At 39.9% G+C, this 19,721-nt stretch overlaps 1 protein-coding gene and 1 pseudogene across 1 annotated transcript; both read right to left on the bottom strand.

Moving 5' to 3' along the window:
• Positions 1-8,110: 8,110 nt before the first annotated feature.
• LOC118713547 (olfactory receptor 1440-like) lies at positions 8,111-9,055 on the bottom strand. Its single transcript, XM_036428240.1, has one exon. The coding sequence runs from the start codon at positions 9,053-9,055 to the stop codon at positions 8,111-8,113; it is 945 nt and encodes a 314-aa protein (XP_036284133.1).
• A 9,459-nt stretch (positions 9,056-18,514) lies between these two features.
• LOC118713143 lies at positions 18,515-19,468 on the bottom strand (annotated as a pseudogene).
• Between the last annotated feature and the right edge of the window lie 253 nt (positions 19,469-19,721).

Raw genomic sequence — 19,721 nt, forward strand, 5'->3', positions numbered from 1 at the left:
TCTTCAAGAAATCAAAGTCCCCTACACCCCACTGCCCCAATGAGGACATAAAAGAATGGATAACAATGGGGGCAGGGGCACGGGGATATCACTTGATAGACCTCATTTTTCAAAAGTACGATGTGCAGGGAGTTTAAAAGAAAATAACCATTTGCTGTTTGACTAGGGCCAGATTTCCCTAGCGTACATGATTTGTTTATGATTTATCAAATATTCAACTTGAAAAGACTTGAATTCTATTTGTGTGTCTTGGGAAGGGACATTCGAGGAGCAGGAGGAAGTAGGCATTGTACAAACCCACAGGACTCTGTGGCTTCTTTCAAAGATTTGAGAAAGATGGTGGTCACATCCTGTTGATGTTGGCAGCTCTTCAATTTGTATCCAGATGAGAAAAATCTGCAGTTTCTCTTATCCACTCCCACATCCCACCCGCTTCTCTTCTACCAGAGCCATAGCCTCCTACTGTGACACTAAACATTATATTCCTTCCCCGAATCCCCAGCTCTTGGCCTTACACCTACATCTTGAGTCTCTCTAAGGCTGACACTGGAGAAAGGGATCACCATGGCTAATGCAGTCATTTGTATGTAATTAATCTTTGCTAGATTGAAGAAATAACAGAAACAAACCACTTGTTTCTTACTCCTTATTGTAGGGTGAAGAATGTAAAGATAGGATGAGAAAGATTGTGATGTTTGTTTATTTTTATGGTTTTTTTTTTAATTATGTTTTTTATTGATTTCAGAGAGGAAGAAAGAGATAGGGAAAGATTGAAACATCAATGATGAGAATCATGGATCAGCTACCTCCTATACGCCCCCTACTGGGGATTGAGCCTGCATCCCAGGTATGTGCCCTGATCAAGAATCAAACCTTGACCTCCTGGTTCATAGGTCAATGCTCAAACACTGAGCCCACCCACCTGGCGAGATTGTGATGTGTTTTTAATTCCTGCTCCTCTCCTTCCCTCTCTCCCTTCCTCCCTTCTCCCCAAGGCAAATTTTCAGAAAGGACTCTCTTTTTCTTTCATATTTATAGAACATAAATATCATCCGAAGAATCAATGAGGCCTCTTGACATCTCCACCCCAACTTCTTTTTGTCAGGTAGTTTTAACCCCATTGTTCATGATCTTCCAAAAACTTCTAATTGATCTTTTTGCCTTCAGACTCTCTCCAGTTCAACCCTTCCTGTGCAGAGGGACCACCCTAAAGCACAGATCCGTTCTTGTTGTTCCTGGCTTGAGAATATTTGTTAGTTTGCTATTGTTCATTCATAATCTGATGACATTCAAACTCTTATCCTAGTCCTCAAAGCCCTCACCACCAGTAATGCTTGGAGAACATGGCATGGAAATCAAAGAGGGGCGGGGGGGAAACCACATGAATAAAAAGACCATTCAATGTGGCAAGAAGGAAGGAAAGTGTAACCTTCCCAGCACAGTTTCAATAGCCTGTTAATCCCAGATGGGGTATGTGGAGTGGTGCTCAGGGGGGACCGAAGAAAGCAAGATGCCAGTTTAGCAGTGAAAGAAGAGAAGGAAATGGAAACATGGGTACAGCATCTGGCAATGCCAGGGGAAAGAATTCTCAAGACTGGGAAACTGAAGCAGGTTTGGAGACTGAAGGTCATGGAGAGGGGTGCTCTGAAACAGAAGTTCTCAGGCATGCCTGCTCACCAGTCAATGGCAGAGCCAGAGTCCACTACAGTCACCAGAGTCCAAGGCAGGCTGCATGAGAACACAGAGGGAAGTGGTAATGGGAAAGGCAAAGAGCCCAGAATCAGGAAGAGAGGAGTTTAACACCAGAGGGAGTGGCACCAAGGACAACGTTATAGGACTTCATACTTTTGCTTAAAGCTGGTCTTTGCAAAGAGTTGTTTTTAGCTCATTGAAAAATAACATAAAAGTTTATTTATTTTCCTTGATCCAGGATAAATGAAGATGTTCTCTGAAATTCATTCTCAGTCTTAGAATCCTATATAATAAAAGGGTAATATGCAAACTTACCCTAACAGCAGATCGACCAGAACAACCACTGGACCAGTCACTATAAGGTGCACTGACCACCTCTTGGTTCCTTTCCCAGCCAGCAGGCTCCTATTGCCTGATGGCCACCCACAGCAGGGGCGGGGTCAACAAGTGGGCAGGAACAGATGACCTACCTCTCATCTCAGTCCCTTCCCCCAGCAGTCAGGCACTGATCACCCGATGGCAAACTGTGGGGGGATGAATGGGGAGGGGCTAGCTTCAGGCAACTGGAGAAGATGGCCTTGATTGCAGGCCAGGCTAGGAATCGTACCTATGCACAAATTTCATTTGCCAGGCCTCTAGTATATTTATAAACCAGCATGATAAAAACTAGGAAATAGTTGCCCTACCACATGTGTTGAGCAGATGTGGCCCTCCACACAGTGTCTATTGTTTATTCTTTTTTACTGTTTATTATTTAAAGAGATTCTGATCCTTCAGTCCTGTTTAGAACCTCTTCTAGAAAGCCTCATTGCTGTCCTGCTGAGAGAGCCCTCTCCTAGCCTCTCCCACAGAAGCCTTTCTGAGACTAAGAACACTGACAAGCCTGGAGCCACTGGGAATCACACATCTAATTAACTCCTGTGCATTGCAACACTGAGTTGTCTCTTAAAATAGACCTGTAAAGGATCAAGAACTGATGTAACTTGGAAAATGTGCAACTGCCCTGAACTTGCTTGATCTTAAAAGTAGCATTTTGTCAGCAGGACTCAATTTCAAGAAGAGGCAGCTGTGGTTGGAGGCAGGAAGTTAAGTTGATAAATATTCGCTGGCAAAGGCTATCCAGCTGGTTCCCAGATGGTAGAAAAGATCTTGTCTAGGAGAGGCCATAAAAAGCCAGATGTATAGTGGACACATCCTTCTATGTGGATGTTGATAGTGTGGGGAGGGAAGAGAGGAAGAAAGGAGAAGATAGCTATGGGTTATCCAGTGTCTGTTTATTTTACTGAATCGTTAATTCTTCTTGAAAAAATTTGATTAGTCTTGAAATTCTCTTTCATATTGTATGTGGTACATAGAAAGATGGGGGGAGCCAAAAGGTTTCCTCTGTGAACTACTCATATATATCTTTTATTAAGGTCTCAAGACAACATGCTTTTCAGGTTGGTCACCAATGGGTTTGGGCAATCAGCTTAAGAGAAACCACACATGGCCAGGAGTAGACCAGATTTTGAGCTCTTGAAATCTTTCTGGATGGACCTCGTCTCACTGTGATTATTTCATTCTTCTCTATGCTTCTCAAGTAAACATTTATTTAGTCTTGTATGTTTAAAGGCAACCAGAAAGATAAGTCAGATGATTTCAAAGTGAATGCCCTTCCAAATTTTCTAGCTGCACATAGTCTTGACCTCTATACTTCCACTGACTTCACACTCTGTGCCATCTCAGTTAGATGATTTGGCAGCCCCATCCCAGACCTCACCATAATTGGAAAATGCTTGATTTTAAAATCTTAAATTCTAAAATGTACCTTTATTGAAACATCCTGTTTTTTGGTGGGGTGCTGTTGTTGTTATTGTTGTTGTTGTTGTTGTTGTTGCTGCTGTGCGATTCACCACATCTATTCTTGATGACTTCCTGATCCTCAGGCCCTCCCAAGTTCATGAGTCCATCACCCTGGTTCCAAGTGTTTCCTACCTCCACCCCTCACTATTTTCTTCTTTTTCCAATAAAATTCCCAGACTTAGATTGGTGATGAGATCTGCTATTTAAATGTGGTCTCCAACCCCACAAAGTCATCTACTTCTTGAGCCTCATGATGATTCCCTATGATAGTTCTCACAGCCACCTCAAGATAACCTTTCTTGACACCATCATCTGGATATGATTTCTCCCTCTTCTGAACTCTCATAGCTTGTATTTATTATGACTTCATGGCTTCCATTGCTTTCTGGAAGTTGTCTGTCTAATTGTACTATTTCTCTTTGAAGTCTTTTAAGATGTTAATTTCTTGTTCATCTTTGTATCCAGTGCCTGACATCAAATAGAAGCTCAGTGACTATTTCTAAATCAAATAGGACACTCTTCTGCAAAGAAATTTTAAAAAATAAGAATAGCTTAATTGGATAGCAATTGCAAAAGTTCAGAAATGGATATTTTTATAGAGAAGCAAATTAAAATGTGCAATGAAAGTATTAGCTTCCTGTTGGTGCATAACAAATTAGCTCAAATTTAACAACATAAAGCAATAGACATACAGTGTATTATCTCATTTCTGTAGATTGGAAGTCTGAACACACATAACTGGGTTCTCTGCTTACTGTCTTCCTCCTAAACAGTGTAAGAAAGGATATTTGGGGGAGCCAACGGGTTTATGGCCCTTTTACAGATGAGAAGTAATAAGTTAAAGTTATTTGGAAAGAACTTGTTGCATAGTTCAAAGACGAATTTTCTTATTGCAAGGATTTTCTTATCTTTATCCAAAGATAAAAGGGATTGACAAAGAAGTTTCGAACCCTCCACTTGAAGTGATCTGTTAAAGAGAAGAATTCCTATCCCCTGGGCACAAAGTAAAGCTGGGTGTATTCAGCCTCTCTCAGATATGCCTGCCAAATATTTGAAGTGATAGTCCCAGCTGAAGTGGCAATTATTTAGGGAAAAGGAGTATCCTGTGTGGAGCACTATGGGAGAGATGTTAACATTGCCTCTTCTTGAATGGCACATTTGTTTGCCTTGACCCACATCTGCGGCCTGTTTGCTAGATCCCCTCAGCAAATGTGAGCTGAGGTCCTACTCTCTCATCTACCAGATGAGAGGCTTATAGCCAAGCTGTCATGACCCAATATTTGTGGTTATAAACTGAAAAGAGTTACACACACTGAAGTCAGTATCATCACTATCACTAGCCAGATCCATCTGCTGTCCGCCTTGTCTGTATTAACTTCTTAGTTATTATAGGCTTGTGATGGATCCTCCTCTACTGGTTAATAAAAGTCTATCAGAATTTCACATTTTGGTGTCTCATCATTTAAAAATGTACATATAAGATTGGACTAAAGTTGTACACCTATGGATAAGGACAATGATGGGGGGAGGTAAGGGCAAAGGGTGGGGTGGGAACCAGGTGGAATGGAGCTATGGGGGAAGGGGGGGAAGGAGAAACAATTGTAATAATCTGAGCAATAAAGATTTGTTAAATTTTAAATAAATAAATACAGACATATAGCCTATATAACTGGTGTGGCTCAGTGGTTGAGCACCGACCTATGAACCAGGGGGTCAGGGTTCGATTCCTAATCAGGGCACATGCCCAGGTTGCAGGTTCAATCCCCAGTGCAGGGCATGCAGGAGACAACCAATCAATGATTCTCTCCTATCATTGATGTTTCTCTCTTTTTCTCTCTCCCTTCCTCTCTGAAATCAATAAAAAAAATATATTAAACTAAATAAATAATATACATATATAAAACATTGTTCCAGCCCTAGCCAGTTTGGCTCAGAGGATAGAGCATTGGCCTGCAAACTGAAAGGTCCAAGGTTCAATTCCAGTTAAGGGCATGTGCCCAGGTTTGGGCTTCATCCCCAGTGGAGGATTTTTAGAAGGCAGCTGATCCAAATACATGATTCTCTCTCATTGTGGATGTTTCTGTCTCTTTCTCCCTCTTCCTTTTTCTCCAAAATCAATAAAAATATATTTTTTAAAAAACACACAAATGTATTATTTAAAAAAAACACACACACACACAAAAAAACAAACAACGTTATTCCATTTTACTTGCCACTTCATGTTAATTGGGTAATTTGATCATGTAATATAGTTCTGGCATTCCATATATAACTCTAATCAATACAAGTCAAGCCATACTGCAAATGCATAAAGAGAAATGGCTATTAAGAGAAATGTATGATGAATCTCTACATTTCTACTTCTGACCAAAAGGGGCTGCTGTCCTCTTCTCCTCCTGAACTCTGCACTTGGCACAGTCCTGTCCCAAGAATATCTACTTGTTCATTAAGTGTCCTGTTGGTGAGTGGTCTATTTGGACCATGCCACAGCACAAGGGATGAGGGAATTGCAAGAATCCTGGCAATATTGGTCAGTTCTAGCAGAACCTAAGGTCCGAGACTGTGCAGGGCTATGGAGTCAAACAAGGATGCAAGTTGACTAGGTTTGTTAGTTTAAGTGTATCTTTTTGTTGTTGATTTGGGGAAGGGAAGTTTGTTTTGTATATGATTACTTCACTCAGGAACAGAGATGGGTTAGTGTTTTACTTGATTTTTTTTATTTTCTAAGTAACTTTAAACTCCATGGCTCACTTCCTTTTTCTCTTTCATTATCAAATCATTAAGGAACATCCACAATAGACATGGTGCTTTGCCGTGAATGTCACCCTTGATCCCATACACCTGCCCAGCCTCTTTCCTTTTTTCCTTAAACAGTTTTATTGAGGTATATGCCACATATTATAAAACTTGCCCTTTCAGAGCATATGATCCAGTAACTTTTAGCATATTCAGAATTTTCCAATCATTTCCACAACCTAATTTTGGAATAGTTTCATCAAAAGAAGTTTCATACCTATTAGCAGTCACTCCCATTCCTCTCCATTCCCTCATCCCTAGGTAACCACTAATCTACTTTCTGTCTCTATAGATCTGCCTATTTGAAGGTTTAATTAAAATGGAATCATACAATAGGTGGTCCTTTGTGCCTGCCTCTTTCACTTAAGTTAACCTTCTTGAAGCTGCTCTTTCATAGGTGTAGCCATCCATCAATCCCCTCCCCTGTGTGTGTCTCAGTTTAAAAAACTAAGGAACCTTTCCAAAGTTCACTTTTATTTTCACTTTTAGACATCTACTTTCATTCACTGAAATAAAATATTAGGGCACTTATGCAAAATGGGATACACGTGTATATATAACATTATCTTCCACATTTAGAATATAAAATAATTGAGGTGTATAGCGATAAACAGTACAAACCATCAGCAATCAGTGCTGGTTAGGAGCTTTTAACGTATTCTCAGAATCCTATAAGCTACTAAACCCCATTCTCTTCTGCTACACAACAAAGAAAATACAACTTCTTCGAACTCCTTATATCAGAGCCTTTCCATTCTCATTCATGGTACTCAGTTTTGTTAGCAGCTGAGAAACCCAGAAAATATTCTATAATAGAATTAATAGATGCAGACCATTTTCCCCTAAGACAATACCACATAAAGTACTCTTGTGTCTTTGAAAAGATGACTAATGCAAAAATGTTAATCACATGTAGGTACAGAAGGGGAAACACACGGCTTTGTCCAAAGGTCTAATTACTGAGTCTCTATCATGACTAATTAATCTCTGATTCTTTGTCATTCATCATAAACTTCTACACAAGGATATGTGCCTTCCAGTGCCAGTTCCTAATTCCCTTTTCTAGTTACATAGTGAAGATAGAAGAACAAAGGTGACACTATAGCAATAGCAGATAAGGAATTGTCTATGGGTCCCTAATGAGCCATTTGGTCAACCAAATATTAAACCTGACAAACTGTAAGCATTCCTATTACAACAAATTTCTTTTTGTGTGAAGTTGAAAAATCTTTGATCTGGTATGGTTACTTTGCTTTGAACAAATTCACAAGTGAAGAAATTAATCCATAAATTCCAGCAATAAAAAATAGGTTAAATAGGAGAACTATAATAATAATTTAGGCAATTCTTTTTTTAAAAGATCTCTCTCTACCTATAAGGAGGCTGGTTGGTCTACTGGTAGCCTTAATCAGTACTGACATTTTACTTGCCACTTCATATTAATTGATGAGTACTGACATTTTACTTGCCGTGAATGATCATAGCCATGTAATATAGTTTGGGCAATACTTAAGGTAGCATATGTTAGGTAGGGATACACTATTGAGGGTTATGGAGCACACCAACTCTACTAACAGAAAAATACTTGTAGATTGCTTGGCCTATTGATGTATTAGGTCATAACTGATGAAGGATGGCATATTGCGCTTCCAGATACTATGCGTGTGGGTTTCCATTAGAAGAGTGAGGAAACTGTAACTCAGCCCTCAATTGGAAGAGTTGTAGGTCAATGTTTTAGTTAACATTTTTCTGCACTGTACACCTGAAATAAATTTCATCACTAGTTACACCAGGAGAAGATTCTCTTCTTCCTTCTGTTTAGGGCATCTTTGATTTCCTGGTTCCTCATGCTATAGATCAATGGATTTAGCATGGGGATTACAACAGTGTATAATACTGATGCCAACTTGTTTTGGCTCAGAGAATCATCAGAATTAGGATACAGATAAACAAAGATACCTGAGCCAAAGAAGAGGGTCACGGCAGTCAGGTGAGAAGCACAGGTATTGAAGGCTTTGGCCCTGCCTTCAGCTGAAGTGATCTTCAGAATGGTGGTAATGATATAACCATAGGATATCATAATAATGAGGGCCGATGAGAACCCAAAGATTATTGTGATCACAGACAGCAAGACTTGAAAAAAAAGTGTGTCAGAGCAGGATAGGATTAGCAGTTGGGGCAAGTCACAAAAGAAATGGTTGATGATGTTTGGCCCACAGAAATGCAACTGAAGTAAGGCACACAGTTGGATGAATGAGCCAAAGAACCCAGTTACACAAGATGCTGCCACCATCTGCACACAGAGGGTGGGGGACATGATGGCTGTGTAAAGCAGAGGGTTACAAATGGCAGCATACCTGTCATAAGCCATGGCTGTCAAGAGACAGCATTCAGTCAGACCCAGGCCAGAGAAGAAGAAGTATTGCATAGTGCACCCCATAAAGGATATGAATTTGTGCTCCTTGAAGAAGTCTGAAAGCATCTTGGGGGCAGTAGTAGAAACATAGCAGATGTCCAACAAGGACAGGTAACTGAGGAAAAAGTACATAGGTGTGCGCAAATTGGAGTCAGTCCTGATGAGAGTGATGAGGCCCACATTCCAGGACACTGTCATCAGGTAAATCCCTAGGAATACTGAAAAGAGGACAATGGTGAGCTTTGGAAATTCAGAGAATCCCAAGAGAATGAACTTCATAATCATTGTACTGTTCCTTCTCCCAGTCATTGCATTGATGATCCTAGAATCTGTAAGTAGAGAAAATAATAAATCTCTAAGTCAGTTGTTCAATTTCTATTCAAATAAACTACCTTCTACTCACACTGAACATAGAGTCAAGAGAAATATTAAGCCATTTTAGATGACATAACCCTGGTTAACTTTGCCTCTAAATAGCGATAATGGTTTTAGGAGTCAATTTTTCCACATATAAAAAAGGATAATTACACTTTTTATTATTAACCCACCACGCTCTTTAAACAAACATACACACACACACACAAACACACACACACAAAAGTATATTGACATTTTAAAAAAAACATTTAAAAAGGTGCTTTGGAAATTTTAGGATAATTAGTAATGGGGTTATAACTCCTATGGAAAGCTTAGTGACTAAGAGCATGACCTTAGATGTCATATGGCTGGTTTTGGGTTGTGGCTCTGCTATCTGTGAGCTTTTTTACTCTGAACAGATTATCTATGATCTTTCTGCCTGTTATTTTATCTGTAAAATAGGATGACAATAGCAATATGACCTATCTCAGAAGGCTCTTTGAGGTTAAATTAGTTCCATTATGTACAGTGCCTGCCATCCATATTGTGTTACATGAAATGATGTCAGTAAGGAATAGCTTTCTTTTTTAAATATATTTTTACTGTTGTTAGTATTACAGATATCTTCCATTCCCTCCATTTCCCCCCCTCCTAGAAATAGCTTTTTAATACAATTTTGAAGCACTCCTTTGGTCTGTGAAAAACTTAAAGTTTAAATATTAAAGGGTTGGTCTTAGAGATAACATTATCAGACTGTTGTTGGTTTACTGTTATAAACCAATAACAAAGTTATAATTAAGAAACATTATAATTGAAAACCAATTATATAACCAATTATATACTCATATGCTATTAAGAAGTTAAGTAATAAATTATAATAAAAATTATAAGACATTTGTAACTTAAATATATTGAGACATACTATTTATCAGATTTTGTGGATTTTTAATTGAAATATATTTGACATATACACATTATATAAGTTTAAAATGTACAATGTATTGATTTGATACATTTATATATAACAGTATGATTACCATCATAGCCTTAGCTAACACCTTATCATATCACATAATTATTATTTCTTTTTTTTGGTGAGAACACAACAAATCTTGGAGATTTAAATAAAAATGTATGTAGAGAGATACAATTGTCTTAACTGCATATAAAAGATTAAAGAAAACAAATAATTTGATCATTATACTTAGAGAGGGAAGACCAAAAAATTTTAAAATTAAGTGTAATTTCAAAATAATACAAGAAAATTAAAGTTGATTTTTGATAGATCTAATGACTCCAAGCCAAAACAAAAAATTTAAAACAATGAAAACAGGGATATAGTGCTAGATCCTGAAGATATTATAAAGGAAATACGAGAATATTTTAAGAAAAATTATATCAATAAATTTTAAAACTTAAATAAAATGTAAAAAATATAACTTGCCAAAACTGACTCAATAAGAATAGAAATTTTGAATATTCTATAAACACTAAAAAATTTGAATCAGTAGTAAAAGTCTTCCATTGAAGAAAAGTTGAGGCCAAAATGGTACTAAGAATTAAAAGAAAATAATAATCCTAATCATACAAAAAATTTTCTCTATGTGCCGAGACTGGTTTGGCTCAATGGAGAGAGCTTCAGCTTGGGGACTGAAGGGTCCCAGGTTGCGGGTTCGATTCTGGTCAAGGGCGTGTACGATGGTTGCGGGCATATCCCCAGTAGGGGGTGTGCAAGAGGCAGCTGATCGATGATTCTCTCTCATCGATGTTTCTAACTCTCTTTCTCTCTCCTTTCCTCTCTGTACAAAATAAATAAAAAATATGTTTTTTTAAAAAATTTCTCTATGTGCTTCATTTCTTCATCTGTAAGGGAAGAATGTTCATCACTTCATAAGGTTTTTGTGAAGACCTATTTTAGGATGGTATGTAAAGTATATAAGAGACTGCTGGTCACATAGTAAGCTATCAAAATGAGAATTACTATATTAATAATGAATAATAATGATTATATCACAAAGGTATTTTGCTAAATAAAAATATTTTATGGGGGGGAAATAGATTATTTGGTGGTTAAAATGTGGTGACCTTATCAGCAAATCTCCATGCCCTCCAATCCTCACTCCACCTCCTTACTAATGCCTGAAATCCCATGTTAGATGCTTTTCTTTTGGTTCAAACACCAGAGTTTTTGTTAAAATTCAAATAATCCCATTGGATAAAGGATAGGAAACATGGTTACTGTGAGAAAATGAAAAGTTAAAATGATCATCGAACCTGAATACATGAGCTCTCTAGTTTGAGGGCATAGAAGAACAGGATTGCAAGAGTGAAAGATAAGCCAAATTGAAGAAGTAAAGTTGTTTCTGTTTTACTCACCCAGGTATTCTTATAGATATTTCAACAGGTGTCTTGTAGAAATTTGGGAGGTGCTGCCCCCACAGCTGCCTTCTGCTAGACCTGAATGTTGACTGCACTCTAAATATCTAAGTGTGCACAGAGTTCTTCCAGGAATGAGAGACTTTATACATCATATGAGCATTCAGGATGAAGACATTTACTTCACCTAGGCTCTGGGCTTTTGGCCATGGTTCCTACTGGCCATTGCTGTGAGTGAGGTACTTCCAAATAAGGATTCTCTTAAATGTCTCCTTGGAGTCCAATGTGGAAAGAGAAGAGGCAATTAACAGAAAGAACCATTTTCAGTAAATTACTCTCTAGAGTGATGGATGGAGAAAATAAGAAATGCTCCCAGTTGATTCAATTTCTTCACACTTTCATGTGCCCTCATGACCTAATTGAAGCAAGTCCTGATTTTCCTTTATAGACTTTCAGTAGTATGACATCTGGAAGGAACTCCCAACACAGGCTGATCATACAATTCATTATCCAAGCTCAACAACTTTTTGGTCACAAAAAGGAGAGTTATTAACAACCATGTCAGGACAATAAGCAGAATTGTCCCAAGCAAACCAGGTTGTATAGTCATCCAAAATTTAATGTCGTTATCAGAATAATCATTCATTCTGGTTTTGATGATTATGTGCTCAGGCTCTGGACAGACCTATCTGGGTTGAATTCTAACTTAATTAGTTATAAGTTCGTTGACCTTGATCTTTTTTACTTAATCTCACTGTGCCTTGGTTATTTAGTAAAATGAAGGTGATAATAGCACCACTACCTAAAAGGGTTATGGTGAACTTAGATAAAATAATATCTGCCCAGTGCTTGCAGCACTTAATGCATGTTATAAATTTGTTATTACTAATAGTACCATTTTACTATTCATACTAGAGACTGGTGCACAAAATTCATGCACTTAGGGGGTCCCTCAGCCCAGCCTGCACCCTCTCCCAGTCCATGTGCCCTCAGGGAATGTCCGACTGATGGCTTAGGCCATCAGTCAGACATCCTTAGCACTGCTGCAGTGGCGGGACAGGCTCCCACCACTGCTGCTGCACTCACCAGCTGTGAGCCTGCTCTGACTGAGTGATGCTCCCCTGTGGGAGCACACTAACCAAAGCATTGAGCATCTGCCCCCTAGTGGTCAGTTCACATGATAGAAAACAGTCAGTCTGCCATTTGATTGATTTGTATATTACCCTTCTATTAATAGGATTTTTACCAAACTGGGATCATATTAGTATCTTCACCAATTGGGACTGAATCTTTGAGAGATTCCTAGCAGTCTCTTAATAATGTCTTATAGTTCTTCTTGGCTTGGGAACATGTGGACTAAATAAATTATATTTCCTCACATCCAATATACAATGCTTACAGGTTAACAGCAATAAACACACATCTTTAGAAAGTGAAAGTGTCCCAGACACATTTTATGAGATCAATATTACCCTGACACCAAAGAAAGAAAGGAAACTATAACCCTGACCGGTTTGGCTCAGTGGATAGAGCGTCAGCCTATAGACTCAAGGGTCCCATGTTCGATTCCAGTCAAGGGCATGTACCTTGGTTGTGGGCACATCCCCAGTCGGAGGTGTGCAAGAGGCAGCTGATCAATGTTTCCCTCCCATCGATGTTTCTAACTCTCTATCCCTCTCCCTTCCTCTCTGTAAAAGAAAATCAATAAAATATATATTTTAAAAAAGAAAGGAAACTACAAGCAATAAAACTATAGCTCAATATACCTCATGAATATAGATGCAAAAATTCTCAGCAAAATATAAGCAAATCAAATTCAACAATGCATTAAAAGTATTACACACCATTATCAACTGGGATTTATTCCTAGGATGCAAAAAGGGTTCAACAGCCTGGCCTGGGTGGCTCAGTGGTTGAATATTGACCTATGAACCAGGAAGTCATGGTTTGATTCCAAGTCAAATCACATGCCCAGATTTTGGGCTTGATTCTCAGTATAGGGCATGCAAGTGGCAGCCAATCAATGATTCTCTCTCATCATTGATATTTATATTTCCTTCTCCCTTCCTCTCTGAAATCAATAAAAATATTTTCAAATGGTTTAACATACACAAATAAATAAATGTGACAACTCATTAATAAATTACAGATAAAAATCATATGATCATCTCAATAGAGTAGAAAACCATTTGACAAAACACAACCTTCCTTCATGATAAAAACTGTCAGAAACTTGTGTATAAAAGAAACAAATCTCAACATAATAAAGGCAATATATGACAAACCCACTACTGACATCAAATTCAATGGGAAAAAACATAGACTGTTTCCTGCAAAATCAGAAACAAGATAAGAATAACCACTATCACCACACTTATTCAACACTAGAGGCCCAGTGTACAAAATTTGTACACAGGAGTCCCTCAGCCCAACCTGCACCCTCTTACAATCCAGGAGCTCTCAGAAGATGTCCTACTGATGGCTTAGGCTCATTCCCCATGGTTCTCTGCTCTCTGCAGGGCCTGGAGGTTTCTCTGCAGCCATGGAGATGAAGTCTCCATGCCCTGCTCTCTGCCTGCCTCTGCCATGTGCCATGCAAAGGAAGCCCCAATGCCCTGCAGTGTGCTCTGTCTGCCAGGCCTGGGGGCTTCGCCAACACTGACACACTAAGGAATCCCCAATGCCCTGTTGTCCTGGCTCTGCCTGTGGGCCTGGGGGTGTTCCTTCCCCCACCTTGCTAAAGAAGCCCCCAAGCCCTGCTGTCTGGGCTCTGTCTGCTGAACCTGGGAACTTCCTGGGGACTTCCACTGCCACACTAAGAAAGCTCCCAAGCCCTGCTGTCTGGGCTCTGTCTGCCATGTCTGGGGACTTCCCTCCCCACCACTGTAGCACTAAGAAAGCTCCCAAGCCCTGCTGTCCAGGCTCTGTCTGCCATGTCTGGGGACTTCCCCACCACTGCCACACTAAAAAAGCCCCCAAGCTCTGCTGTCCAGCTCTGTTTGATGGGCCTGGGTGTGCTCCCGTTGCTGCTGCACTAAGGAAGCTCCCATTCCCTATTGTCTGGGCTCTGTTTGCCAGGCCTAAGGCTTCCCCAGCCATCACCCTGTGAATGAAGCCTCCAAGCCCTGCTGTCTGGGTTCTGTTTTCTGGGCTTGGGGCTTCCCCGCTGCTGCCGCACTAAGAAAGCCACCATGTCCTGCTGTCCAGGCTCTGTCTGTCATGTCTGGAGGTGGACCAAGCATCACTGCTTGGTCCCCCTGAATCCCGGCATGGCTGATAGGCCCAGACACTGCAGCAGTGGTGAAACGGGGAGGCTGGATCCATCTCCTCCTGAGGTAGATCCAGCCTTGCTGCTCCTGTGGACAGGCCAGACAATTCCAGCAGCAGAGCTGAGGGGACTAGTGCTGCTATCTTGTGGCTATGGGGGCCGCCATTTTGTCATGGAGTGATGATTAATTTGCATATTACCCTATTATTAGATAGGATAGAACTAGAGCAATTAGGCAAGATAAGGAAATAAAAGGCATTCAAATTGGAGGTAAAAGAAGTTAAATTATGTATTTGCATGTGATGATTTTATATATATAAAATATCCTAAAAACTCCACCAAAGCTGTTAGAATTTGAAAGTAAATTTGGTAAAATTGCAAAATATAAAATCAACATAGAGAAATCAGTTGTGTTTCCAAACATTAACAACAAATACAATATATAAAGATATAAAGGAAACTATCCTATTCACAAGGTACCCATTGGTCTAAATGTTCTTCAGGGGAAATTTTGAATAACTGTGTTTTATTTTCCCCATTTTTTTTTCTTTAAAATAATATTTTAATGGCATTTATCATCAGTATCTCTAGCTAATTGTTCTCAACAGCAGCCCATGGAGACAGTTCCTAGAAGACAGCAGTTCTCAGAACCTCACCCATCCACAGCAGACCCAGAATGTTAATTTCTAATTACCATCAGCAGTTCCTATTTTCACCTCCCTGAGCTTATCTAAACCCATCAAGAGGTACATCTGCAAAAAATTATGGAACTATCCTGCACTAATATCTAACAAAGTTTGAATACTTCATGGCCCCCTGGGGACAAGCATCCCATACATTTTCACACATTTGCAATGCGTCAAAGAACACACCTATACCTGGATGGGGTGGTGAAGCAAACATCCTTTATTCATATTACAGTATCCTTGGCATGTATTAACCCAAATATTCTCTCTAAGAGGTTTAACAATTCCTCTTTTCTCTATCCTGTACTTATGGAAATTCATGGACAATTTAGCAAAAGCTTCAACTACTTTTTTAATTAAACAGAGTAATTCATGTGACTCATTAAAAAAATTGAAATCCCTAAAATATTGATTAAAAATCCAATGAGCTGAAACTGGTTTGACTCAGTGGATAGAGCATCAGCCTGTGAACTGAAAGGTCCCAAGTTCGATTCTGGTCAAGGGCACATACATTGGTTGTAGGTACATCCCCAGTGGGAGGTGTGCAGAAGATAGCTGATGTTTCTAGGTCTCTATCCCTCTCCCTTCCTCTCTATAAAAAATCAATAAAATATATATTTTTAAATAAAGTATTTAAAAATCCAATGAATTTCCAGTATCCTATCTAATAAAAGAGTAATATGCAAATTAACCATACCTCCACTACCCTCACAAGCCATGCCCGCCAAACAGGAGTGAGTATGCAAATTAACCCAACCAAGATGGCTGCAGCCACGGAGAGAGCAGGAGGCTTAGGTTTCCCCAGCAATGGAGAAAGCCAAGCTTTCCACCTGCCCTGCCCTGCCTTGGCCTCCGCTTAAGGCTACAAGCTTCAATTATAGAAGATAAATAAATCCCAACAAAAATGGTGGCAGCTATGGAGCTGGAGAGAGCAAGAGGCTTGAGTTGCCCCTGGCAATGAAGGAAGCCAAGTTTCCGCAGCCCTGGCCTGCCTTGGCCTCCGCTCAAGGCTACAGAGTTTTAATCATAGAAGATAAATAAGTCCTAGATACGAGGGCCTCCTCTTGGGTCTCTGGGGGGCATGGCCAGCCTGCAAACCACCACAGACCCCTCAACCAAGTTGCCCCATACCCCAAAGGAACCTCCACCCTGATCCAGGACACCTTCAGGGCAAACCAGGAGGCCCCCCACCCACATACCAGGCCTCTATCCTATTTAATCCTATTTAATAAAAGAATAATATGTAAAATGACCATCACTCCAACACAAGATGGCTGCCCCCATGTGGTCAAAGATGTGACTGCCCCAATGTGGACACAAGATGGCCACCACAAGATGGCCAGCAGGGGAGGGCAGTTGGGAGGAATCAGGCCTGCAAGGGAAGGCAGTTATGGGTGACCAGGCCTGCAGGGAAGGGCAGTTAAAGGAAAACAGGCTGGCAAGGGAGCAGTTAGGCATCAATCAAGCTTGCAGGGGAGTGGTTAGGGGGTGATCAGGCTGGCAGGCAGAAGCAGTTAGGGGCAATCAGGAAGGTAAGCAAGTGAGCAGTTGGGAGCCAACAGTCCTGGATTGTGAGAGGGATGTCCAACTGCCCATTTAGGCCTGTTCTGGGGCCTAAACAGGCAGTCAGACATCCCTCAAGGGTTCCCAGATTGGAGAGGGTGTAGGCTGGGCTGAGGAGAACCCCCATGCCCGTGCACGAATTTAGTGCACCAGGCTTCTAGTTATATTATGATAAATATAATAAAACCTACTTTATATCAGTTTGTTCAAGTCTGGACAATCTGTCAAATCTTGTTACACATATTGTTCCTCTTTTTAACCAGACCACTATGACCACAACCTTCATTTCCTCCTCAGATAGCAATAACTGGCCAGAGACAGGAACCCTACCTATACCACTATCTATTTCCTCTCATAACCATTGAGGTTTCTTGAAAAATATCAGCATTAAAATAACTCTAACCATTCTACTCCATCCATCATATCACTCCATACAACCACAAATCTTTAGGATATAAACCATTGAACACAATCTATAGAAAAGAATGTATGGCAGTTTTCCTTATTTGTTCTTAGTCTTTCCAATATTGAATATTCAGTTACTCTATTGTTACAATGAGTTCTCACACAAGTCTCCTCACATCAAACTGAACAAATGATTAAAGTGTCAGAAATAACTTGACAGTGTAATCCCACTGGCTATAAAACCAAGGATAAATTTCAAGATTTAATGGGGGAGAGAAAAAGAAGTTTGAGTCCCACACATCAGAAATTGCTATTGGCTGTGACATGGATTTTGAATATCCTCCCCCATTAGAAATTGGCACTGGACATTAGATGCAAGAAATTATATCTTTGGGCTCAAGTAAATGGAACTGAAGGAACCACATACTTCATTCCATTCCTCTTTATGATTCAAATCACCTCCTCCTTCTTAGACTATAGCTGGTTGAGACTAAGATGTGACCAAAAAAATATATTGGATTATTAGCACTAAAAGATGCTGTAGAGAAATGTTAACTGTCTCAGCCAGGTTTTTCCAGGAGGCACAACTGGAAAAACCAATTGTATAGATTTGTTTCTGTACAAAAATATATCCCCTCTTTCTATTCATTTCCATTATGATCAAAAACAGAACAACTGTTGGTCCCACCATGTCTGGACTATGCTGCATCAGAATATTTGGAAGACAAGATTTCTACATCCCTGGGGGCCTCTGCTGGGTATCTCTCCTTTAAGGTCAGAGGCCTCACATGGAACAGAGATTAATCTCAGAGTCAAAAAGAAGCAACAAGTATCTAAACCTTGATGTTTCACATATATTTGCAGGTAGATTAATAAGTGATGAGGTAACTGCTCATGTAGGGAGAAAGTAATGAATCCCAAGGACTTAACAATACTGTGTTTGTGTAGCCTCAAGTCAGCTGTGGTTCCATTTGGGCATTGTTATCTGTGCCAAATTAAGCCTTCTTTGTTCAAAGCTGGTATGAATTTCATTATACTTTATTAATGTGTATATTATTGTGGATTAAGGTTATCCTGATGAGATAACTCTCAAAAATCTCAAGATTGTTGATCTCAGTAATATCCTCTCTTCTTTTGCAACCTCTTCAAGGAATCTTTGATTTCCTTGTTCCTCATATGTAAATCAAGGGATTCAGTATGGGAATCACCACAGTGTAGAAGACCAATGCAAATCTGTTGAGCCTGGAGGAAACACCAGAGCTGGAACTCAAGTAGACAAACACACCTGAGGTATAAAAAAGGGTGATTGCCATCAAGTGAAAGGCACAGGTGGTGAAAGCCTTGGACCTGCCTTCATCTAAAGTGATCTTCATGATGGAGAAGATAATATAGACATAGGGTGTCGTGATAACTAGGGCATTTATTTTTCCAAAGATCAGTGTCAATATAGCCATCATGAGTTGTACAAAGCAAGTGTCAGTGCAGGACAGGACTACCAATTGAAATAGGTCACAGAAGAGGTGGTGGATAACATTAGGCCCAGAAGTGGAGCTGAAGTATGGCACACAATTAGGATATAGAAACAGAAAGTCCAGCCACATAGAACCCCAGCTGGCATCATTAAGCAGCACAATCCAAATATAGAGAGTAGGCAACATGATTGATGAATATAGAAGTGGGTTACAAATGGCAGCATATCAGTCATAAGCCATGTGCTGTCATGAAAAAAGACTCACTCAACTTCCATGGTTGAAAAGACAAAGTACTAAACAGCACAGCCCGCAAAGATTATTGTTTGCTGCTCCTAGGAGAAGTTGCACAGTATCTTGGGGGCTGTGGAAGTCACATAGCAGATATCTATGAAGACATATTACTTGGGAAGAAGTATATGGGCGTTTGGATGTGGGGGTTGATTCTTATTAGGATGATGAGACTCAGGCTCCAAGTCAGAGTTATGATGTACATCAACATGAATACAACATACAGCCAGGCTATGATTCTGGGAAAATCTGAGAATCCCAGAAGAATGAAATGGGTGATCTCTGTAATATTTCTTCCACATCTCATTGGCTTGTTGTTCCCAAAACCTGAAAGAGACAAGAGAATGCATTGCTGACTCAGGTGAAGTGATAACATTACAGTTCTCAAAGGTGCTATTTTTTTTCTTCCTCCAACAAGCACTGGAAACAAGGGGAAAAGTGTCACTGTCCTGGAGGGAAGATTCTCTACCTCCTGCTCACTCGTGATCTGGGAGGGAGAACTATCCAACCCTTGGCTCATTGCACCCCTACTTCCAATTTCCAGAATCTGTCAGTGAAAG

The sequence above is a fragment of the Pipistrellus kuhlii genome, unplaced genomic scaffold (assembly GCF_014108245.1).
Source record: "Pipistrellus kuhlii isolate mPipKuh1 unplaced genomic scaffold, mPipKuh1.p scaffold_m20_p_9, whole genome shotgun sequence".
Classification (NCBI taxonomy): domain Eukaryota; kingdom Metazoa; phylum Chordata; class Mammalia; order Chiroptera; family Vespertilionidae; genus Pipistrellus; species Pipistrellus kuhlii.

Coding starts and splice junctions, on each gene's coding strand:
- LOC118713547 (XM_036428240.1), bottom strand. CDS start 9,055: ATGACTGGGAGAAGGAACAGTACAATGATTATGAAGTTCATTCTCTTG.